We start from the raw sequence: 25,545 nt of genomic DNA, 5'->3' as shown, positions 1-25,545 counted from the left end.
TGGAATACTCGGGTGGAGAACGCTCACACACTGCAGATTAATGGAACTCCAGCCACCTACCGGTCCCACGAAGCCCAGCCATGGCCTGCAGCAGTTGGACCGGACAGTCAGGAGGAGGTCAACTACTGCCAGCTTCTTTATTTTTACCCCTCCTTCCACCTCAGGACCCACGGAGAAAGCCAAATATGTCCCACAAGCCAATCACATAAAATATCTCTGCATCTAGTAGCCGCCCCCAGCTTTCCCATGCCAACAGCTTCCAATCCGAGAGTAACTGAGACTCTCCCTTCCCTCTTATCAAAGCTTTTCACTTCCCTGCCTGCCTTTGAGCCTCTACCAAAGGCAAGAGATGATTGACTCTTGCTAGAGCAAGTTCTGAATTAATAGCATTGTTCTCCTTTGAGCAGTTTTAATTTTATTTTATCAGACCATTTTAATTTGAATTACATGGGATGCTGATTATGCAGAACCCTACAATATCCTCTCCCTGCACCCTGACTTCTCTGGGGTGGAGACCTAAGAATCTACATTCTAATCAAAGGTAGCAGCGGTTTATTTTTATGTATGTATGTATGTATGTATGTATGTATGTATTTTTGGAGACGGGGTCTCACTGTGTAGTTCAGGCTAGCCTTAGACTCACTATGTAGCCCAGGCTGGCCTTGAACTTGCAGTGATCCTCCTTTCTCAGCCTCCCAAGCCCTGGGATTATAGGCGTGTGCCACCATGGGCCAGCGGCAGTTTATTCTTATGCATGGTTAGAGAATGTGTGTTGGACCCAAGCTGGAAGAAAAATAAGTTTAACAGTTTAGAACTACAGAAGGAAATCATGAAATTTAGATTCAGGCCTAAGGTTCATCTCAGCCACTTATATATCTAACATGTAGCCTTGAGCAATTCACTAAACATCTCTGATCCTGAGTTTTCTCATCTATAAAACAGATGCTATCAGTACCTTTTCAACCTAACAGAAGGTTATTAGAAAGATAAAATTACTCAGGACATGGTATATAAATGTTAGTTATTACAGTGAAAAATATTTATACTTAATTCTTCATTAAACCCTCACTTTGGGAATTAACACCTTATTAGCATTTCTTTAAGTTATGAATTGTACTTATCTACTCTAGCAATAACCTAAGGAGCACTGCAGAAGAAAAGAACCACAAAAACAAAAGAAATTGCACAGTGAGTACATTTGCTTATGTGGCCCCAAACCAGGTTGGACTTTTCCATAGAGGACACAAATGAAGTGTTCAACTTCCATTAAAGGAAAGCTTTCAGGAATCCTTGAAATGTTCATACCCCTCTTCCTTTGAAACACGTCTCACTGGCAGCCACTCACATCAGCCTAACCAGGAGTTCCAACAAAAGTTCTCTGAAACTAAAGTTTATTCATCATTAAATTCTAAAAAAGTATGAATTCTGTAGTTAACTGTGATTATACATAGTTTATTCTTCACAACTGATAGTGATGCTATTGTCAGTGTTGTCCCTCAGGCAAGAAGTGGTGATGGACTAAGGGTGAGAGTCTTTGCATTTTGGTCACTGAAGTGTAGAGGTGGCTGTGATTCGCATTCGTAAGTTAAATAAATCAATGACACTGTTCAAGAAAATAGATGAGTTATCTTGCGATTCCAGGCCTTAAATAAAAAGCCACCACAGAATGGGATGTAGGTGACTCTTGGCAGATATTGGCATCGAGCTGGCACCTTGTCGACAGCACACATTACATTTCAAAGGACTTCTGGTTTCTAAAAACAATGATTTTATCTATTACATTTACCTCATTGATACATCTTTCCACTAAGCACAGCCAGGCCATGAAATGATTGATTCACTATTGTGATAATGTTATCAGTGTGTGCAGGTGGCAGGTATAAATAGAAAATTTTATAAACTGGATTAAACAAGTTTCCACTGATAAAAAAAATAGGTACACTTTATAAGGTCACATACAGCTGTGTAGTCGTGCACCGTTTAATTCCGGTTCATGTCACTCGAGTAGAGTGTACAGTGAACACTGCCCTCAAAGCTATACAGTACACAAGCAGCACAGGTGTATTTGGCTGACAATTCTTTTTTTTTTTTTTTTTTTTACGGTATTAGGGATCAAACTTAGGACCTTGTGCTTGAGAGGCAGGCATGGTGCCACTGAGCTAAATCCCTGGCCCTGCTGACAATTCTTGTTTCAGGCCTTTCTGGGTATGTTTCCTGTGAAATAAGAAAGTGAATCTTCTAATGACAAGTACTTGTCCAAATTCTTGTCTTCAACAAAAATGAAAGAGTATTTTTGAGAAATAATGTAGAAAAATTAATGAAAGGAGTAGCATTGCTATGATACAGTTTCTCCCATTGCTATCTATGTGAACATATTTTCTCAGGATTATGTCTATAGAATGATAAAAGGAATATCATTGATCCTTAACAATGTCTAATTCCAGCAGAAAGCAATACTCAAGGTTATATGGTCTGGGGCTTAGTGGAAGAGCATTTGGCTAGTGTGTGAGAGGCCATGTGCTTGATTCTCAATGAGAGAGAGAGAGAGAGAGATTGATTATGTGCTCTAAATGAAAACTACTCCATTCATCCAATTGTTTTGTTTGTTTGTTGTGGTGCTGGGGATTGAACCCAGGGCCTTGCTGCATGTTAGGCAAGTGCTTTACCATTGATCTACATCCCCAACCCTCTTTTAAAGTTTGAGACAAAGTCTCACCATGTTGCCTAGGGTGAGTTTAAACTTGCTATCCTCCTGCCTCAACCTCCCAAGTAGCTGGGATTATAGGTGTTTGGACCATGCCAGGCAAATTGAAATAATTTTTGATAAGTTTTTACTTTTAATTTAACCAGTTACTTCCTTGAATGTAATAGTAATTGTAACATTAGATCAAAAGTTTAAAAATACATGCCAAGGGGCCGGGGATTTAGCTCAGTGGTTTCGCCGCCTGCTGTGCAAGCCCAAGGACCCCAGTTTGATCCCCAGTACCAAAAAAAAGAAAAAGAAAAAAAACACGTGCCAGGGATTTAGCTCAGTGGTTCCGACACCTGCCTCGAAAGCGCAAGGTCCCAAGTTCGATCCCCAGTACAAAAAAAAAGTTTAAAAATACTTAAGGACGTAAGACATTTGCAATTTAATTTATGTTCATTTTTGTTACAGAGATTGAGGTTATGAATACAAAATTTTCAAGTATAAAATGTATAAACAATCCTTTTTTTAAAGGTTCCAATATATACGAATTTTAGTTACCATAGTTTAGTTAAATAGCACCAGTCCTTAAGAACAGGGTCCCATCTTTAGTAACTCTGAGTAATGACATAAAATGCACACTTCCCTGATAGGTCTTCAGTCTATGAATTACACGTAAGTAACAGCTGTCCAGCACGATCAAACACCAATCAGATATTTTCTTTCAAAGTCTGTCAGTGATTGGTCCCTGAACTTCAGCTTCTCAGTTCACACAGAGAGGGCAGAACTCGTAGTTGCCATAATGCCTGTCTGCCAGTGATAATTCCATGTGATATTTTACAAAAGCAGATCATTGAAAGAGGGTGTTTGCCAACAAGGATGCAAGTGTAGCAAAAAAAAAAAAAAAAAAAGATAATGCTTCAAATGATATTAGAATCAAATATAGAGATGTAGATGAAACAACTGGCCTTGGGCATGTTGACACTGCCACCACTGAAGGTATTGAAAGAGATGCAGCCAGGAGCTTAGTGCAGGTGTGCACTGCGAGATGCGAGGAAAGTGGCTGAGACAAAGGTGGCCCAGAGGAAGGGATGCTGGCCAAGAACTTCACATTAAAGGAATTCTTGGAGATATTTCACAATACTGAAAGTGCAAAGGATGACATGTTGGACAGTCATCCAAACTTAGAAGTTTGACATTTCACCAAGGGCTAGACGCTCAGCCCAAACCTCTCTAGATAAGTTTTCTTGCAAAGAAATAAAACACCTTAATTCTTTCTTTCTTTCTGTATTTTTTGGTACTGGAGATCGAACTCGGGGCCTTACACTTGCAAGGCAGGCAGTGGAACCACTGAGCTAAATCCCCGGCCCTAAAACACTTTAATTTTTAATGTTTCTAATGTTTTAAATTGTGCTGTACTAAGTAAATATCAGTTTTAGTATGGTTTCATTTCCCTATACACTTAAACAATTTTTTTTTTGTTTTTTGAAACAGAGTCTCACTTTGTTGTTCAGGCCGGCCTCGAACTCATGGTGATCCTCCTGCCTCAGCCTCCTGAGTGCTGAGATTACAGGTGTTTGACACCACACCTGGCCATTTCCCTGTATGTTTATAAAAGAGAGTAAGAGAGTTTTTAGTGTTCTGACAAAAAAATTAAAGGTCACAGTACAATCATACTTTTTCCCATTGATTATTAGGATTGCTTTGCACATTTTTAACTTAACACAGATATTTCTATGGTTCTTCACTACAGAGAAAAGTGAGACCTGACTGTATTTAAGTGGGATGATAATACGACCTCAAGAAGAAAAATAAGAATAAAATGAAAATTTCTCAGTTTAAAAAAACTTGTTTATATGTTTTTAAAAATGAATGAGACTGGACTTCAGATTGCTATGCTTGGTTTGTTACTAAACAGATTTAAAAGAATTTATAAAAGTCTATTAAAACATCATTTTAATATGTTAGAAATTATAACCTTGGCAAATATTTGAACTTCTCACAAGAAAATTTCAATACCAATCTGAGGATGTGGGAGTACATAGTTTTTCGAAGTTATTTGGGGAGTACTTATGCAAAATCATTTGAAAGACCACTAATCTAGTTTCCAAACAGGAACTAGTTTATTACTATTTGGAGGGAAGGGTCATTTAAAAGGGTCAAATAAAAGCAGTTTATTTGAAAATATATGTTTTTGTGTGCCAGAGTTAAGGCCAAATTCCTGATAATATTAAAACAAGATAGAAAGATAATAAAGTAGGTTTTTCTATTACAAGCAACAGTAATACAATTCTTCTAATTAGAAAAATAATAAAAGATTATTGGCTCAAATCAAACAAGTGTCTTAGTTTGTTTTCTGTTGCTATGACTGAATACCACAGACTGGGTAATTTATGAAGAATAGAGATTTATTTAGCTCCTGGTTCTGGAGGCCAGGACGTCCAAGAGCCTTGTATTGACAGTGGTGTGGGCGTTGCTGCTGCATCATGACATGTCAGAAGGTATCATATGGCCAAATAGGGTAACTGTCAGCTCATGTCCTTCTTCCTTTTCTTCCAAAGCCAACAGCACCATTGGGGCCCCATCCGGATGACTTTACCTAATCCCAAATAATACCCAAAGACCCCACCTCCAAATACCATCAACACAAATTTGGCAATTAAGTTTCAGCATGAGTTTCAGAGGGAACATTCAAACTATGGCACCAAGCTAGATGGACACTATTAAATAGGGCAATGATTAAGACTCTAAGCCTTTCTGCCTCATTCAGTAAAAGCCAAAGTACTTACAATGGCCTCCTGGATCCCCATATCAAGCCATAGTTTGGCCCTCACCAGGAAGGTGCTGCCTTGGGACCTTACTACTTGCTCTTCCTTTCCCTTGCTCTTCTGACCACTTCATTCATCCCATCAGGGTTTTACTCAAATGCCACTTCTCAGTGAGGCCTTCTTTTAACAGCCTGTTTAAAATGATTTCTCTACCACCACTTGGTACTTTATAATTCCCCTTTCTTGCTTTATTCTAAACCATGTTTCTTATTACCATCTATGATGATATATAATGATGATGATATATCATTTTATTATTTGATTTTTCCCACTAGAATATAACTCCATAAAGGGAATTATTTTATTTTTTAATTTTTAAAAATGTTTTTTCAGTGCTGAGGACTGAACTAAGGGCCTTGCATATTCTAGGCCACTGCTCTACTCCTGAGCTGCACCCCCAGCACAACATAAGTACTTGTGCTTATGCGGATTAATAAGTTGAAGCATAACTTGCTATTATGTATTTCATATATACACATCTACCTCTTCAATCAAACTGTAAACTTTTTGAAGGGCATTCTTTGTAAGACATAATCCTGCATTTCTTTTTTCTATAAATTACTATTTTGTTAATTACACATAGTAGGTACCCCCAAAATATTTGGTGAATGAAGTATTTTTAGCACCACAAATTGTGTAATAGGATATTTTTCTGGATTTAAATGTAAAATGGTATAAGTGTGAATAGATTTCTCAAAATACTTTCATATTGAGATGAGGATAATAAAATACTTGGGGCCAGGGATTTAGCTCAGTGGTCTCGCCGCCTGCTGTGCAAGCGCAAAGACCCGAGTTCGATCCCTGGTACCAAAAAAAAAATCTAATTCTCCAAAAATAGAAGATAGAGTATCCTATAAGATCATAAAATACTGTTAGACCCTGGTTTTTTAAAAAGTTGTAGTTTTTACCTGCATATACATTTATTTTTATAAAATATGAAAAAAAGAAAAAAAATATGAACTTTTATCTACTGGTTGAAACTCACCCTGAACAAGGGTTAGAGGTTTCCCTTCACTATCTCAACAAAATCTAAAATAGACTGTAAAGTGGTAGAAAAAATGTGAATGAGTAAGGTTTCCATTCTGTACTGATTATAAAATTCAATGTGGCAACCAATATTTAGTTTAATTGTAAATATTTTTTGCTAGCTGTTTACACATACAACTATAAATCTATCATTTCAATATAAAAGATAAACAATTTTTGCTAAGTAACATCTTCCATAAACAATGGGAGTTTCTAAAAATTTCTCTGCTAGGAAACATCCAAGTTAATATTTTGTTTCCATATGAACCATCATCACACAGACATCAGTTTGTATGACAGAAACAAGTAGAAAGTTAGCTTTTGGCCCAGAATATATTATTCCATAATTCCTTATAGAGTACATCTAAAAATCTGTCTACAACAAAACTATTACATTCTGTAAGTAAAAAAAAGCTCTAACAAAGAACAGGAAATGATAGGGTATTAGGTAAAAAGTTTGGTCAGTTTATTATTTAACTATATATCCCCTATCACTAGTCTCATCTGCAGATACGCTGTAGGGTCATTAGGTCATTAAAGGATTCTCTCATGCTCTTTTTTTTTTTCTTTCTCTCTCATGTTCTAAAAAAAAAAGTGTATCTGATATGGATTAGAAGCTTGCTATAAATTCCAATCCCACCGAAACCCTACAGGTATTAACAGTGTGCCCCATCGAGTGCCTGACTGCAGTTGACCTATCAATCTACTAGCTGTCCCTTAGAGCAGCGTATGGATAGTAAAGGGAGATCTCTAACCCTCATTCAGGGTGAGTTTCAACCAGAAGATAAAAAGTTCATATGCTATAAAAATAAATGTTATCTGAGATAACATTAAAAGAAAGGAAACCAGAGATGTAATTATAGCTTTCCCTACAAAAGATCTTTAGGAGCAGATTTAAGTTAATAGATATCTGCCATAAAACATACATAATACATAGGGAAGAAACCCTAATATGTATGTAACACAAGAAGTAGGTGATTGAGTTAGGCATTCAAAATATTCATTAAACACTTAGATGAAGCTTGCTATGCTATTACAAGGCTATGGACTTGGTGATAAGGAACTTTTTTTTTTTGGTACCAGGGATCGAACTCCGGTCCTTGTGCTTTTGAGGAAGGTGGCAGAACCACTGAGCTAAATCCCCGGCCCCAGGAACTTTTTTTTTTTTTTCTTGGCACCGGGGATCAAACTCAGGTCCTTGCACTTGCGCAGCAGGCGGTACCCAGGAATTTTTATATAGAGAAAAATGTGGCTTTACAAGAAGCCAGTATTTAGTACTCACATTTAGTATGTACAATTGCTATAGCTTCATTTGATCTACAAATAAAGATATGACCTAACAGCTGGGAGTGTAGCTCAGTGATAGAGCACTTGCCTAGCTTGTGATAGAGCACTTGCCTAGCTTGTGCAAGGTCGTGGGTTTGATTCCTGACACCACAAAAAGTAAATGAATAAAGATATGGACTTTTAACCATTTTTATTGTCACAATTTGGTTTAAGAGGAGGAGCTACTACTGATGTCTAGTGAGTAGAGGTCAGGAATGCTGCTAAATGTCCCACAAGGCACAAGAACTACCCCCCCACCCCTCCTCCCCAAAGAAATTATCTACTCCAAAATGTCCATAGTGCATAGTGCAAAAATTGAGAAAGCCTGCATTAAATCATTTGAGCAGTTTATTTTTATGTCTAGTAATTCCTCTTTGATGACCAAGTTCATAGGAGCTAGAGTAGATTATTCTTGGCAGTTGTTGAGCCAAAACTCATGAGATTGAGAGGCCTCTGAAATAAAGTTTATTGAGCCATTACAGATGTTAGCCAGAAAGGATCAGTCCTGGGACAAGTTTCTACAGCCTCCAGAGGTGAAGCTAGATAGCACTTGGAAAACTGTTGGACCCAAAAAGCCAGAGTACTTCATAATGAAAAATTGGGGGTGGAGAAAAATTGGGGGTGGGGATTCTTTATATTGAATTCTACATTGGACATGGATAAGAGGGGCAGGCTTACACCAAGCAAGGAAGGCTTTGACCTAGAAGGGCAGTCTACAAGGAATGGCAGCTGTGCCTCTGGATGGATTGGTTGGGTGCTGCAAGCAAAGGGTCGTGATAGGACTTGAGGCAAGGTCTTAAAATGCATTTTGGGAGCTGGGGGTTTAACTCAGTGGCAGAGCACTTAGGTACCAAGTACAAGGCTCTGGGTTTGATCTCCAGCACAATAAGTTAATAAATATAAAAATAAAATTCAAGAATGGAAATTGTCTGTTGTTATTTTCAGCTTGTAGCTTGCTACTAATTATACTCCACTCCCATCTGTCTTCCCTTCCATCCCTGGTGCTTTGTAATTAAATTTAGGACATGTCAGAGGTTTTTTTGTTTTTTTCTTTGTACTGGAGATCGAACTCAGGACCTTGCGCTTGCCAGGCAGGTACCACTGAGCTACATCCTGGCCCAGAGGTTTTTCTTTTAAATTACAAATAAGCTTGAATGCCATCACACTTGACAATTCATTTAGAGTAGCAAGAATGGACTCACTTTGGGGGGGTTGAACCAAGTTTCAGACTGTTTCTATGGTGCCCAGATTGACCCAGAGGCCAGAGAAGGTTGCTTTCTGGTTGCTGGTGTATTTATTGGAACAGGTGCTAGATTCATGGGGACAGGCAATCAAGAGGCATCGCAGTATCTGAAGTATCTGTAGTAGCCATGCAGAAGTTAAATGTGTCCTGGGAGCATTTCAGGAAAAAGAGTTTCTTTTAAAAAAATTTTTTATTAGTACATGTTTGCAGTGCTACATAATGATTACATTCATCATGGGGCATTGGGATATGTACGTAACACATTTTAATTCCTTTTTACATCCCTTCCCACGCCCCTCTCTCCATCTCCTGGTCCCCTTCCCATTTGCAAATGATCTGTCTCCCTGTTTCCTATTATGTATCTTTTATTTTGCTCTTTGTTTATACTTTGGATCCCTATGGGACATAAAGTTGGACATGGTATTGTCACCAGATGGGTTCTGAGGCCATCCCTACAAAGAGGAGATGGGGACCTCAACTCATCCACTCCAACTTCTGTCACAGAGAAAGAATTTTTGGGTTGCATCAGTGAGAGGCACAGACAGATTTGATTTGGCAGTTTAAAAAGTCCACACTCAGAGAAAGTAAGAGTGCTGCCCTCAAGAGAAAAGCTCATTATTGTATGGGCTGGGTTTTTTTTTTTAAGGTGGTCTTAAAATGAGTGATCTAGTGGGCCGTGGTGGTGCATGCCTGTAATCCCAGCACTCAGGAGGCTGAGACAGGAGGATCACTGTGAGTTGGAGGCCAGCTTGGGCTACATAGTGAGTTCAAGCCCAGCCTAAACTGCATAGTGAGACCCTGTCTCAAAAAAAAAAAAAAAAAAAAAAAGATGTGTAACCTAGGATGTGTATTCCTACTGTCAGGTTACTCATTCTAGTGGGCTGGGCTAGAATGCAAACCACTTGCAGTGTCTGAAGCGTAAAGATATGCTACTATTTAGCAGTGCTGCTTTCTTGATGGAAGTCTGTGGGACTCTGTGAATCTATAGTGGTGGAGGAAAAGCACAGGCTCAATTTATAGACTTGAATCTTTAAAATTCTTAGGAATTTTTTGAAGCAAATTTCCTGGAAGGGATAAAGGCATATATCCTTGGGTAACTTTGTGTCCTGAAGCTTCAGTATTCTTAAAAGTACAATTTTTAAATTATGACTCTCCTTGTCTCCTTTCTGCTTATCTGTTTCTTTTATCCTATCTCAGTATAAGTAGGTTCTGTGCTCAAGATCTTACCCAGCAGAAATCAAGGTGTCAACCTGGGCTATTTCTCATCTAGGGGTTTGGCCTTCTGCCACGGTCACACAGTTGTTGGCAGAATTCATTCACTTACATTCGGTTGTATGACTGAGGTCCCATTATCCGGCTGCTGGTCTCAGCTTGTAGAAGTTGTCAACATTCCTTACTACACCCTTCCCTCCAACTTTAAGCCAGCACTGGCATGTTGAACCCTCTTGTGCTTCAGTTCTCCAGCTCCTCTTGTGCAATAGCCAAGAAAATTCTGGTTTTAAAGGCTCATATAATGATACAAGGGCATATCATAGGGATAATCTCCCTAATCACGGTAGTATGTATGTCAATTCCAGGGATTATATAGGGCATGTCCACCAGGGAAAGGGAAACTTGGGGGCCATTTTATGGCTGTGCTGATCACAACCGCCTTAGAGCAACTCATGTGACAAACTGGAGATTACTCTACTCTACTTCTCTCTCCAGCAGTGTCCTGATTTAACAGTGGTCTCTTCAATTTGTGTTGAACTCTGACATCTCTATTTCACACATGCACCTTTAACCCCACTCTTTGGAAGAAACATAGAGGCTCTTTCATTTGCAAAGGAAAAAACATAAGAAAAAGAGCTTTGCATTTTCTAAAGCCTATTTAGTGTATATCAATATATTTGTTTCATTAAATTTAATGCAATCTGATAATAAGCCACATATTCAACTAGATGTTATTTCAAAATGAAGATTAAGACCAGATTATCTAGAAATATTCAAGCATAAAATTTAGAAAAGATTAACACATATCATCCTGTGAGAGAGTAAAATATCCCACCCCAAATATATTTCTTCAGCATGTTTTGAGTTGGTTATTCAGAGAAACTGCAGAGCTCTGCAGGCGTGGATGGCTCTGCAAAGCTGCCTTCCCAAAGGAATTTACATCTGTCTACACTACTAAAGTCAACAGCAGATGCAGAGGCTTTTTGTACCTGATTATATCCGCCTCTTCTGCCTAGGAAAGGTCTTTCCACGAGAAGAAGGGGTTGGGGTGCCTGACACCTGGTCCAGATAAGAGGACCACAGAGGAGACATCACCTGCATAAAAGACAACCCTCGCTCACCGTGCACATCCGCCCTCCACACCACAGCCTGCACCACCTGCATTCCTCTCAGAAGCCCAAGATCCTAGCCAGGCATGGTGGAGTAAGTTTGTAATCCCAGCCCTCAGGAGGCTGAGGCAGGAGTATCAAAGAGTTTGAGGCAAGCCTGAAGTACACAGCAAAAGTCCGCCTTTAAAAAAAAAAAAAAAAAAAACAGGCGCCAGGATTTAGCTCAATGGTTCCCGCCTGCCTCGCAAGCACAAGGTCCCAAGTTCGATCCCTGGTATGAAAAAGACAAAACAAACAAACAAACAAACACGCCCAAGCTCCTATTCCTTTGTTAGGATCTATGTAAGGTTCAGTCATTTGGCTCTCTGTGTGACTAATGCTCTCATGCTTTACCTATGTACTACAATTTGTATGTTCTTTTTCCTCTGATATCTATTGTCAGTTTATCGCATAGACTAAAGTTACCTAAGATTCAGAAGCAAAGGAGTAAATTTTCAACTTTGTTACTAATTTGGCAAAGTTAGCATCTTCCACATATGAAGTATTCAAATAGATACCAGAATATTATACAAGACCCTACAGATAAATGGGCAAAGACACGGCCTGGCGTTTAAAAAGAGGAAACAGAAACAGCTAAATTGGGCCCCAGTGAAGTAGCACTTATTCATTCCATCATCTGTGTGTGAGGTGCTGGCTACAGCAAGTGCTGAGCTGCTTTCCAGAGGTAGCCTCTGTTATGGGTGTTTATATCAGCCATCTATGCTTACTGGTTGGTGTTTCTGATTTTACTGGTTGGAGCCTGTGGTGGTTACTAAATATTTTGATTACTATTCAATGTGAGCCAAGTGCTTTACTACTTTAAAGTAGGCCAAACAATAGCCCCCAAAGATATCAGCTTCTAACCCCTGGAACTTGTAAATCCACACTGCAAGAAAATGGGGCCTTGCAGATGTGATTAAGAATCTTAAAATGGGGAGATTATCCTTGTTAAACCAAAACTCTTGGGACCAAGCGATCTCTGAAGTAAAAGGGTTTACTGAGCTGTTTGTGAAGCTAGCCAGAAAAAGGATAAGGTCCTGGGACAAATTCCCATAACTTCAAGCAGCCATGCTAGATAGCATTTAGAAAAGTATGTCTGCTAAACCTAGAGCTAAGATTTTTATAACAAAAATAACAGGCATATGGTGGCATATACCTGTAATCCCAGCATGTGGGATTACATGAGGCAGGAGGCAGGAGGATATTCACAAATTGAAGCCAGCCTGAGCTACAGAGTAATTTCAAGGCCAGCCTGAACTACATAATGAGACCCTGTCTCAAAAAAATTTTTTTTTGAGGAAGGAAATCATAAGCTGTTTACATTTAAACTGCCTTGGCTATAGATAAAGAGAGGTGGGGTAACACAAAGTAGGGAAAGCTTGGAGATAGGAGGAGAGTCTGTAAAAAGTAATTATTGCTTGTGGAATGATGGTGGTTGTAAGTAGGATGCAGAGGCACACAGGTCATGAAGGGATTTAGGATTTTAACATGTACTCAAGAATGTGAAAGTTTTTTGCTTTTGGTTGGTAGTTGCTAACTTATTAACCTCTCCAATCTTCCCTCCTCTCCATCCTAGGATCTTCTAATTAAATTCAGGACATTTTAGAATTATTTTTCTTATCATTTTGGATTATCTAGGTGGGCCTAAATGCAATCACAAATGTTGTCATAAGACAGACACAGGCGAAAACAGTGATTTCAGATGCTCTTTTTCAGTGCTGGAGATTGAACCCAGGGCCTTATGTATGCTGGGCATGTACTTTTACCACTGAGCTACTGCCCCAGCCCTGGTTTTCATTTTATTTACCTTGTTTGGGCTCATTATGATTCCTGTTCCTCCTCTTCTCTCTCTTCTTTTTTTCCAGCTATGTTGCCTAAATTGGCCCCAAACTCCAGGACTCGAGCCATCCTCATGCCTCAGCCTATGTTGTTTACAGCATGCACCACCTTTCCCAGCTTATAAGGGTTCTTGAATCTGTAGTTCAATGCCATACATCAATTTTTGTAAAATTTTGTAATTATATCATAAACCATTGCTTATGTTTCATTTTCTATTATCTCCCCTGGGATACCAATTTCCTGTTACAGATTCTTACTATATTTTCCATGTCTCAACTTTTCTTATTTATTCGTTTTGTCCCTCTCTGCATCATTCTGGATATTTTCTTCTAACTTGTGTTCATTCCCTACTTTCTTCTTCAGCTATGCCAGTCCTGATGTCAAATCTGTCCATTAAGATCTCAGTTTCAGTCCATGGTAATTTTCAGTTCTACTGTTTCATTTAATTTTTAATATAATTTTAAGTCTTCACAAAATCCTCCTAACTTTTCTCTGAAAACCACATTATCTGGAGGCCCTGCAGATCTGTTCAGATGGATGTTTCTGCTGGTTTTCACTCATCTCTTTGTGTAGTTACATTCTATTCTATAACTTAAATGTTTCTGCAAAACTGTTTAGATTTTGAGCTGGGCATGGCGGTACATGCCTATACTCCCAGCACTCAGGAGGCAGAGGCAGGCTTGCCATGAGTTTGAGGCCAGCCTGGGCTACATAATGAGTTCAAGGCCAGCCTGAACTACATAGCAAGACCCTGTCTAAAAAAAATTTATTTTGAAGCCTAGAATATTAGTTTCCTACTGCTGTATAACAGTATTCTCACAAATTCTCTCATAGGTTCTATAGGTCAGGAGTCCACACACAGCTTCGTTGGGTCCTCTGCTTCATGGTTTAAGGTTGTAATCATGGCATTAACTGGCCTCACTTGGGGCTCCACTTGGGGAGGATTCTTCCAAAATCATATGGTTGTTGGCAGCAGTGAGTTCCTTGTAGACTATTAAGAGGAAGGGCCTGTTTCTTGACAACTGTTGGCTAGAGACCACCCTCAGTTGCTTGCCATGTGGTCCCTCCAAAAGGCTAGCTCACAACATGGCAGCTTGCTTGCTTAGTACCAAGAGAGTCATTAACATGGGCTTTAGAACTCAATGTAGCCATATAAATATATATATTATATAAATATTTTATATGTAATATATATACAATCTTTATATATATAAATATTCATGTATGTCCCATCATTTTCATAGTTCTCTATTGATGTGAAGCAAGTCACAGGTCTCACACACAAACAAGGAATATAAAAAAGACAGGAATCATAGGAGTCACTTTAGTCTATCCACCACTAGGATGATTCCTTCCTGAGAGGCAGATTGAGATGTACTTCTCCCAGGCACCTGGAAGCTGTGAAAATCTTAGATAACTTCAATCTAATTTGAGAGACAGAGAATATCTGCCAACCCTTGAAAGGTCTTTTTATTTCTGCATCACTCTTACTTTTAATGGATAGCCACTTGGGATCCTTTCTCGTTGTCCTGTGAGGTTATCAACATAACCACTTAACACTTCAGCCACCATGTACAGATTCTCTGGGGAAAACAGTTCAACTACCGAAGTTTCTCTTTTCTTAGAAATTCTTCATTGTGGTCACTCTCTGATGTCTTTAAGCAGATGTTTTTAGTATTTTGTTCCCATTTGATTTTTTAGACGTACTCAACAGAAGCCATGGTCCAAATTAGTTGGGCAATCATTACTGTAAATAACTTTTTTTCTAGTTCTGTAATTTATAATTATTACTAGCTTCAACATGTAGACAAATGATAATTTATGAGTAGATGTGCTTCAACATAGCCTCACCTATTTAAGCAAAATATTTTCAGCCTAGAAAAAATTATCAACTTCCCCCATTAAATTATACTGAATATTTCTATTTTTGGAGCTTTTCATAATTTGGGAAAGAAAATCCTATTACATACTGAATATTTATGGCTAAAAAATGAGCTTGTAAATCACCACAGATTTATAAAAAGTTCTAGATTATTTGGTATTCTGCTAATATCCTAATGAAAGTCTCTTAAATGTTGAGTATTCCTATAAATTAGATACTGGACTGCTCAAGACTGCATTGCCAAATAGAAATTATACTGATAAATGCCTGATACTAACACATTTGAAGATTGTTTTTCATTTCACAAATAGGTTTCTGTTTGTTTTTCACAAATAGGTTGTTTGTTTTTGTTTTTCTGAGACAGGGTCTCAGTATGTTCAGGCTGCCTTTGAAGTATCTAGCACAGGCTGGCCTCACACTGCAATCTCCTGCCTCAGCCTCCTGAGTGCTGAGATTATACATGTGTGCCACCATGCCTGGCTTTTATTTCAAAAGGAAAGCTTAAATTGATGAAACCTTAACAATAAGTACATTTATTTGGGAGGGTATTATATACAGTTAAGTGCCTTTTTTTGGGGGGGGAGACAGGGTCTTGCTATGTAGTTCAGGGTGGCCTTGATCTCGAGGCAATCCTCCTGCCTCAGCCTCCTGAGTGCTGGGATTATAGGTATGTGCCACCACACCTCCACGCATCAGGCTTATTTTTAAGATCTGGAACTACTGAATATACTTTTGAAATAACTAACACTAAAATACGATCACTCTCTCCAGGAATTAAAAAATATAATCTACCTATCAACTACCTCTAGTATAGAACACTAGTTGGGCTAGGGACTTAGCTCAGTGGTTTCGCCGCCTGCTGCACAAGCGCAAGGACCCGAGTTTGATCCCCGGTACCAAAAAAAAAAATAGAACACTAGTTGTACCTACCTTAATTCTATACTCTTTTTCCAAAATTTCCTGGGCAAGTGATCACTTGGAATGAAAGCTATACTTTCTATCCTTCCTTGAAATTAGTGGAGCATTATGAGTACATCTTGGCTAACAGTTTTAAAACTGAAGTGTTAGGCATAACTTTTGGGAAGTTTCCTTAAATAAGGGGTTGTAACTTCACTTCCCTCCTTCTTGCTGGCCAGAATATTGCTATGAGAGCTGCAGTTTGAATCGTGAGTTGGAAGCCAAGTGCTGAAGTTGACAGAACAACATGGCAGCCTTGAGATACCTCTGGAATTCTTTGAAGTGAGAGGTAAAACCCTTTCTTGCTTTCCTCTTTCTGTTTTTATTTTTCATTTGTGATTTTAGTGCTGAACCTAATCTTAGCTATTACATATTTCAACTACTGGCATATTATTCCTTTATTAGAAATTGTAAATAAGAAATTATTTCAACACCTGAAGACCAAACTACAATAGAAGATTCCATAGGCTCAAGATTTTGAGACATTCTGGAAAGTGTTTTCTGTAAAGTATATCCTTTCCGTGGCATGGCAACATCATTCTTCTTTAAAAAGGTTACTGGACAGAAATCATTTCCACCATCACCTATATAAACAATTCGTGTATAATTCACTCCCTGCTGTAGCTGTTTATCTACAAATTCTACCAAAACAACATTTTTACAAAGATTCTTTGGGCACCTCTTGCAAGAATGAGCATGATAATTTTCCACAGTAAGATGACCACTGCTATTAAAAGCTGCAGGATTTGTAAACACTTTATCAAACATGTCATGAAAATTGGCAGCTTCTAAAATCCAATCTATAAAGATTGAATTTGAATCTGAAATAATGATGCAGTCAAATGTCTTCTTATTCTTTCTTATGAAGTTGAAAAGTTCTGCCATCCCTGGAGTGAAAGGCATTGACGTCATTGCTCTTCTCATCTCATCTTCTCTTACACCTTCATCTCCTAAATACTTAAAGACTCTGCCCATAAATTCTGTCCAAAATCCTTTTTGATAAGACTCTTGTAGTTCAATAGGAAGCTTTTTGTCTGGAGCACACTGTACAATCCAGGTATCACTATTGTCATCTATGATTGTATTATCAAAGTCAAACACCAACAAAATTTTCATGATTCCAGATTTGGGTTACCCTGAAAAAGAAAAAATATTCTTTCCTAAATACAGTGTTTATATATGTGATTATTATACTTATTTAAAAACACAAGTAAATATTAGTCTGCTAAAATACATAATACAAGCAAGTGATCAAACACTTAATATCATCACTTAAGCACTTTTTCCTTAAAAGCAAAGTTCATACAGATGAAGAGTAGGCATGTATGCCCTTGTTCCCCACTTTAGGGAGAAAGCATTGTTATCGTCTCCATTCAGAGGAGGAGTTCTTGCTGGAAGTATGGAGTACATGTCTTTGATCTGTTGAGAAGGTTCTGTTCTACTTCCAGTCTCCTGATAGATTTTTACCATGAACAGCTGTAGAATTTAGTCCAATACTTCCTCTCCAACTAGTGGCAGGATCATACGGATTTTTCCTTTTCTCTGTTAAAATGATGACTTTCAGGGGTGGATCTTCCAATGCTGAACCAACACTGCCATCCCTATAATAAAACCACTTTCTGCATACTGCCAGATCTGACTTCTAAGAGTTTATTTTGTTAAACAAATTTCTATGTTCATACTTTTTTCTTCTATTATCTTTATCCGGTTTTAGTATTAGCACAAAGTTGATTTCCTAAAATGAGAGAAGTGTTCCTTCTTTTTTCTGCTTTAAATGTTTGATATAATTTATCAGTTAAAATGTTTATGAGCCTGCTGTTGTCATATAGGTAGGTTTTCAAGCTAGGAATATACTTTCTTTAATAGGTGCTATTCAAATTTTATATTTCCTCCAGAGTTAGTTTTATTAATTTGTCTTCTAAGTTACTTCTTAGAAGTTGTCAAATTGATTTCAAAAAAGATTTTTGTAATATGCTTTCTATATCCTTTTAAATTCTGTAAAATCTGTGGTAATGTCTCCTAGATCTTAATATTATAATTTTAAAAATGTAACTGATATTGTGTAACAGGAAGAAAAGGTCTAAAAGAGCAAGGGAATTGGGAGGGGTAGGGGAAGGGGAAAAAGGGAAAGGAAAAAATATGAGAAGAGGAAAAAAATGGATACAAGGTCTTTGCAATAGGGAAGGGTGGAGGGGGTGAAGGGAGGGCAAGGGAAGGGGAAAAAAAAAAGAACCAAGAGACTCATGTAATGGTACAAGATCCCAATGATGAATGTAACTGTATTGTATACCTAAAATGTGCCAATAAAGTTAATGGGGAGAAAAAAAAAAAAGCAAAGTTCATAACTGAATATTTTAAGTTAATGGAAAACAAAATATTTAAAGAGGACACTCAATTGTGTTTCTGTGGGAATGATTCTTTGAGCACTCAGAATGAAATTACTACACAGCTATCCAAAAAGGCAAGTAATGAAACAATCTCTTATAGTCAAATACATAAAGACTATGAAAAAAATGCATATTAATCAGTTACTATTCGAAGTTAACAATCAAAGCCTTACTTATTAGTGTATATTTGCAATAATCTTCATATAAAATATCGTATACAATATATTCTCTGTATACTAACCCACACTCTGAACAAATTTATCATAGAATGTGTCTTGTAAAGTAATTTTCTATAAGTTATTTAGCTTAAAATCAATTTCTAAATGCCAATGTTATAACTAATTTAATGCTGTACTTGAGTTCTAAAAAATTACTCAAAAAGGAGGGGTTAATTCAACTGTTCCAAACTAGAATAACTTTTGCTAACATTTTCACGTTTATTTATATCTTCTCTAGATAGTTTTGAGGTGCCAAATAATCTGAATGTACTCTGAGTAATCACGGCTTATGATGTGACAAAGAAGTTTTTGTTTTTATTAAAAGATAATGAAGAGGCCTGGAAATGTAACTCAGTGGCATAGTGCTTGCCTCGCAAGCATGAGGCCATGGGTTCAATCCCCAGCACCTCAAAAAAAAGATAATGAAGGTCACTAATTACAGATATCAAGAGAAAATGAAAAATAAAGCTGGTCAACAAATGGTATGAGGAAAGTTATCATGTAAAAAATAAGTAATAATACAAAATATCCAGCAAAGGCTAGAATTGGAGTATGTAAAGAAAAAAAACATTTGAAGTATAACAAATATTTTTGAGAGATGACTATATTTCAAGCTCTGGACTAAGAACTTTACAATCTTGATCACATTTTCTTTTTCTGAAATTAGTACATACTGCAAGACATGGTAGTGCACACCTCTAATTCCAGCACTCTGGAGGCTGAGGAAGAGGATCACTGCAAATTCAAGGCCACCCTGAACGACATAGTGAGGCCCCGTCTCAAAAAACCAAAAGCAGGGCTACTGTGTCTTCTCCCAGCAGCTGCCCTCTCCTGAACAATATACTTATTTACCTACTTTTATGTGGCCCAAATTCATTCTGCAGAACCTGTTTATTTTCCTATCTTTAACAAATATAAACCTTTGTTACCATTTTAAAAAAACAAAAAAAATAGTGCATACTCCTTTTATTTTCATACCCTATTATGTAAAAATTGTCATTTAAAAAATGTATAAACTAGAGCTTGGAGTGGTTAAGTATTAGAACTGGAATTCTAGACTCAGGTTAGCTTGACTGACATTTTATTGTCCATAAACATGTTGAAATTTAGTGATGTACTTGAAGTAAAAATTTCTCCAAAATTTAAGGAAGTGCCAAAAAATTTTAGTTTTAAGAATGTGAATTTACTTTGAAATTTATTTGTTAAAATTCCAGAGTTGGATTTTTTTGGTTATTATTCTGTTTTGAGACAGGCTTTCACAATGTAAAGACCAGCCTTGAAGTCGCTCTGTAGCCAAGGCCTGGCTCCAAGTTGAAATCCTCCTGGAGGTTGAAATTACAGGCACAGACCACTTCACCTGCCTACAAAAATATTCACTAACCATTCTCTCCAAAAACACAAGCATTGTCTATCTGTGTGACTTCAGTGTTTCCACTGTATAACAACAGTCTGTGGTTTCACAATGATGGAAAAAACTCCATGGACATCCGAGAATTGGGGACTGGTTAAAGTATGTGCCTGGAGTCAATATAATATTTTAACTATATAATGGAAAATTTATTCAATCAGGAAAAGCTAAAGCAGTCCAAATTATACAAGTAAATCACAAAATAGTGTTTCTAGTATAAGCCCAGTTTTGTTTTACAAAATAAGTGTTTATGTGTACGGTGATAGGGTCTTGATGATTGGTTTAATTGTAGTTTATGCTTCTGTGCTGATTTTATTTTCAAAAATTTATTTAGAAGGGCTGGGGATTTAGCTCAGTGGTGCTGCCGCCTGCCTCGCAGGCGCAAGGTCCCAAGTTTGATCCCCAGTACACCCCCCCAAATTTATCTAGAATAATAAACTATGTCAGGTCAGTTTGTAAATACTACCATCTTAAATTAACAACAACAAAAAATAGGAGTGGGAGGCAAAGAACAAATAGATCAACTTGTGTCCAGGTTTGAGTCGCAACCTGGAATTAAAAGTCAAATGATATCTGACCATGTCAAACGGGCAAATTACAGACATCAAAGCTTATAAGATTCCATACTTTTTGTAATTACTGGGAGATAATTCTCCATAGTCTCTGCATATCTTACAAGCAATGTTATCACTGTCCATTGGTCTGGACCCTCTCAAGGAGGTCGCTACAGTGAACAGTCTTAAAGGCAAGTTTGTTGTCCACTCTAGTTTGAGTCCGTCCGTGCCCCCTCACCCCGGCTCAGAGTTACTGTCCTGTAGGGCAACACACTCCATATCCACATGGCACCTGGCTGGCTTTGCATCATCCTATGGGAACTAGTGCCTGGGGAAACTGAGACAAAAGTCACTGCTCTTCTGGCTACTGCTGTAATTCATCTCTGACCCCTCTTGCGTCTTGTACAGAAATGTGGGAGGCTATTTAACGTTAGACTGTAAAATACGGTAAAACGTCTCTCTTCCTAGTTCTCGACAGGTTTTAAATTATGCTTCCAAAAAGCCATGTGTTTAAGGTGCAGAGTTCTAGCTATAGATATTTTATTGACGCTTCCACACTTACCAGCATTATTACTGTGGAACATCCAAAAGAAACCCTGAAGAAAAATAGCACAATTATGTATTAGAACACTCAACAGATTTTTGTGTCATTAAAGATTTGACAGGTCCCCAAAACACATTCAACTCACTACACTTAATTTATTTAATGTTTAAAATATCTTAAAGGTCCTGACATTGTTTTGGGGACAACATCCAAGTTTTAACATTCTCATTTACAAAAAAAATTAGATCATCGAGCCCTGAGAGTGCCTCAGAAACTAAGAATTTAAAAAACAACTCGCCCATTAATCCCTGCGTTTCTATAGCTAAGAGAGAGGGCTCTGCCCTTCACACTCCAACCGCCAGGAGGTTTATGGGCCGCACACACCAAGCCTAGGCCTCGCACTCACACACCTGCCGGGTCCACAGCCCAAAGGTAGGCGTCGGGGCCTAATTGGGGGTCGACCACCCACCAGGAGGCGCGCTCCAGGCGGGGATGGGAGCAGCAGGCCAGGTTTGGCCCGACGACCCCTCACTGACGCAGGCCTAGCGTTAGCAGTCTGCAGCGCCACTAGTGCCAGCTTCGCTCAGCTCGCACCGATAGTCCTCGGTCCAAGTCAAGGCGCCTGCCAACAAGCAACACCCCACCTTCCACCCGGCTTCGCTTCCGGCGCAGGCGCAGTCTCCGTTCTCCAGTCCCACTGCCGACTGGAATGGGTTCCCGGTTCCTCGGCGACAGCTGCGTCACTTCCGGCGGCCGTTGCTAAGCAACCAAAAGGCCTGGGAAACGCTGCGGGCTGGATTCCGTTCTGCACTAGTCTATCCAGGTCTTGGCTCGCTGTGGGCAAGTAGCAGAGATGCTAGTGCGGTTTGGACGGCGCTCTGGACAGGCGAGAAAAATCAAGGGTGCGTTTAAGTGGCCCATTCCGGCTCGAGGGTTGTTTCTGGCACCCAGGTGGTGAGGGTGCCAAGTGAAGGCTTCGGTTACTCTCTGAAATGAGCTCCACCAAGTCGAAAGCATCCCCAATTAGCGTTGTTGGACTCTGGAAATTCATTTCTTTAACCGCCTGTGCATGAGTGGAAGAGGGAAAGGGGACCTGTGGGTGGGTAGAAGAAAGTTTAGAGAAATGGGGATGGAGAAATCATAAAACGTTTGAGACCCACAACAGACTGGCTGGTCGGGTGCTCAGCCAGTTGCAGCCTCCGAGGTCTGGTGCTTGAGGAACCCTCAGGCTCTTAAGCTTTATTATTTATTGAGTGAATTAGACTATGTATAGGAAATATCAGTCTACCTCCATAGACTCTTAGCTCTGCTCCAAACATGCTGAATGTCTCGGAAGGAAATGCCTCAGTTTCCTCCACTCTAAAGTGAAGGCTAGGGAAGGTCTCTCCTTCAGTTAGATGCTTTGATAGATTGCAAATACTAATACTATTAACATAGTGTAATTCAGAGAATGTTATAAAATTTTAATTTTGTAATAAAAATAGATAAGTGGGACTGCTAAAGAAGGTGTTTGGTTTTTTTTTGTGCCGGGGACCAAACTCGGGACCTTGCGCTTGCACAGCAGGCGCCGGAACCACTGAGCTAAATCCCCGGCTAAAGGACTTTTTATTAATTTCAACCACAATAGTTTTTGTTTTGTTTTGTTTTGAGACAGGGTCTTGCTATGTAGTTTAAGTTGGCCTTGAACTCACTATGTAGCCCAGGCTGGCCTCTAACACTCATGGCAATCCTCCTGCCTCAGCCTCCCAACTGCTGGGACTACAGGCATGTGCCATCACGCTCGGCTACAATAGTTTCTTAAGTCTAAATTCCCAAGTACATTGTTGTCATGGTAACAACTAGAATCTTGGGAATTTGAACTATTTTCAAGTCATAGCTGGAGCTTCTGTTAGCAATACCCCCACCCCTGGTGCCAGGAACACAGGACCCTACTTGGTACGGTTTTTGTGTAGTGGAGACCTTATGAAGTAGCAGCCAGAATGGTAGAATAAGGATCTTTGAAAGTCCTCTTCTCCAAAAATCAAGAAGCAACGTGGCAAAAAGTGTCAAAATCAACTTTTTAAGAACTCTGGAAATTAACCAAAGGCTTGCAACAATCCTGCAAATGTGTATTTTTAAAAAAAGTTTAATCTTGATAACAGCAGCAAGATTTTTGGCATTTTTGTTGTTGTTAAATTCTTTTATTGATACATCTTAGGTATGCAACACAATTACATTTCTCACTGGGAACTTGTACCTTTACATAATGCATCTTGGTTCTTATTTTTTCCCCATTCCTAGCCCTCCCTTCACCCCCTCCACCCTTCCCTATTTACAAAGACTTTATTTCCATTTTTTCCATTTCTCAGCATTTTTCCTTTCCCTTCTTTCCTTTCCCCTGCCCCTCCCACTACCCCTACCCCTTTGGACCTTTTCTTCCTATTTTGCATTATCGATTATTCATTCTAATCATTGGTACGTTTTAGGTATACAATATAACGACATTCATCATTGGAAATTTGCACCTTTACGTAATCTCTCTTGGTTCTTATTTTTCACCCTTGCCCAGTCCTCCCTTCAACCCCTCCATTCCTCCCTATTTACAAAGATTTTGTTCCTATTTTTCCATTTTCTCATATTAATCCCATTCCCTTCTATCCTTTCCCCTAGCCCTCCCACTTCCTTCCCCTTTGCCCCTTTTCTTCCTATTTCACATTACCTATTATACATTTTAGTCCTTATTTACACTTTCAGTTTCTCACACCAGAGAAACTATTTGGTATTTATACATGTGTGTCCTATTTATTTCACTTAAGAGTATCACCTCAATGTGCATCCACTTAGCTATAAATGTCTCTAATTTCTCATTTTTTATGGCTGAGTAGTACTCCATTTTATAAAAAAACACATTTTCTTTATCCAGTCTCCAGTTGAAGGGCATTTGGGCTGTTTCCAAGTTTTAGCTATTACAAACGGTGCTGCTATGAACATGGGCACACATATATCACTGTGGTATGATTCTTTTAATTCTTTGGGGAAGATCCCCAGCAGGGGAATAGCTGGGTCAAATGGGACTTCCAGTCCTAGTTCTTTGAGGTATCTCCATACTGATTTCCACAGTGCTTGCAGCAGTCTACACTCCCACCAGCAGTGGAGCAGGGTTCCTCTTTCCCCACAGCCCCGCCAGCATTTGTTACTGGTTGATTTCATGATAGCAGCCATTCTTTCTGGAGTAAGGTGGAATCTCAGCATTGCTTTCATTTGCATCACTCGAAGGAGCAGTGATGTTGAACATTTTTTCATGTATTTATTTGCTATTTCTACTTCTTTGTGTGAGAAATGTCTGTTCATTTCAGATGCCCATTTTTGGATTGGGTCTTTAAATTTGGGAGGTCTGATCTTTTTAAGTTCTTTATAGATTCAAGATAGTAGACCTTTGTCTGAGGAAGAGCAGGTGAACATTTTTTCCCACATTGTGGATTGTCTCTCCCCACTGCTGGTGGTTTCTCTTGCTGTGCAGAAGCTTTTTAATAAGAAGAGATCCCACTTGTTGGTTGTTTTTGCTAGTTCACGGGCAACTCAGGTTTTGTTCATAAAATCTTTTCCTACACCAATGTCTTCAAGAGTTCTACCTAACCTCTGTTCCAACCGGTTCAGAGTTTCTATTTTAAAATTTAGATCTTTAATCCATTTCAATTTTAGTTTAGTGCATGGGAAGAGATATAGGTCTAGTTTTAATCTTTGGCAAGTTGAAACCCAATTTTTCCAGCACCATTTATTAAAGAGGCTATCTTTCCTCCAGTGAGGGTGTTTGGCTCCTTTATTGAAGATGAGATGGCCGAGTGGGTCTGGCATTGTTTCTGCATCTTCTAATCTGTTCCACTGGTCCTCAGGTCTATTTCTTTGCCAGTACCATGCTGTTTTTATCACAGTAGCTTTGTAGTATAGTTGCAGGTTGGGGATTGTGATACCCCCTGCCATGTCTCTGTTACCTAGAATTGCTTTTGCTATTCTGGGTCTCTTCTTGCTCCAAATGAATTTTTGGATTGTTTTCTCAAGGTCCATGAAGTATGCTGCTGGGATTTCAATTGGAATTGCATTGAATCTATATAGCAGTTTTGAAAGTATGGCCATTTTCACTATATTAATCCTTCCTGCCCAGGAGCAGGGGATGTCTGTCCATTTTCTTATATCATGTTCAATCTCTCTTTTCAGAGTGCTATAGTTTTCAGAGAAGAGGTCTTTGATTTCTTTCGTTAGGTTGATTCCTAGGTATTTCAGTTTTTTGGATGCTATTGTGAAAGGAAT

At 38.7% G+C, this 25,545-nt stretch overlaps 2 protein-coding genes across 8 annotated transcripts in view; one reads left to right on the top strand and one right to left on the bottom strand.

The window, feature by feature from the left end:
• Positions 1-15,702: 15,702 nt before the first annotated feature.
• Phospho2 (phosphatase, orphan 2) lies at positions 15,703-21,996 on the bottom strand. 5 transcript variants are annotated; one of them, XM_004857639.3, is made up of 3 exons: positions 21,903-21,996; positions 21,277-21,310; positions 15,703-17,283 (listed from the first exon to the last, which is right to left on the bottom strand). In XM_004857639.3, exon 3 carries the CDS (start codon positions 17,261-17,263, stop codon positions 16,538-16,540), a length of 726 nt encoding a protein of 241 aa, XP_004857696.1. In that variant the 5' UTR covers positions 17,264-17,283; positions 21,277-21,310; positions 21,903-21,996; the 3' UTR covers positions 15,703-16,537. The 5 variants fall into 5 exon arrangements, with proteins under 5 accessions (XP_004857696.1, XP_004857694.1, XP_021094279.1 ...); XM_004857637.3 differs by having other exon boundaries at positions 21,669-21,920; XM_021238620.2 differs by having other exon boundaries at positions 21,728-21,920.
• The window catches only part of Cfap210 (cilia and flagella associated protein 210), a 31,341-nt gene continuing 27,762 nt past the window's right edge, over positions 21,967-25,545 (top strand). Inside the window, exon 1 of one of the 3 annotated variants that reach the window (XM_021238616.2) lies at positions 21,967-22,160. In XM_021238616.2, coding sequence (XP_021094275.1) covers positions 22,112-22,160 — 49 coding nt within the window. In that variant the 5' untranslated portion in view covers positions 21,967-22,111. The remainder of the gene's footprint in view (positions 22,161-25,545) is intronic. The other 2 variants (XM_004857634.3, XM_021238618.2) reach the window with 2 other exon arrangements.

Source organism: Heterocephalus glaber, unplaced genomic scaffold, assembly GCF_053883595.1.
Source record: "Heterocephalus glaber isolate CG9 unplaced genomic scaffold, H.glaber_assembly_v1.0 deba00000347, whole genome shotgun sequence".
In the NCBI taxonomy this organism is placed as follows: Eukaryota; Metazoa; Chordata; class Mammalia; order Rodentia; family Bathyergidae; genus Heterocephalus; species Heterocephalus glaber.
Note: the sequence above shows the minus strand (reverse complement) of the source record. Positions and strands in the feature narration are given on the sequence as shown.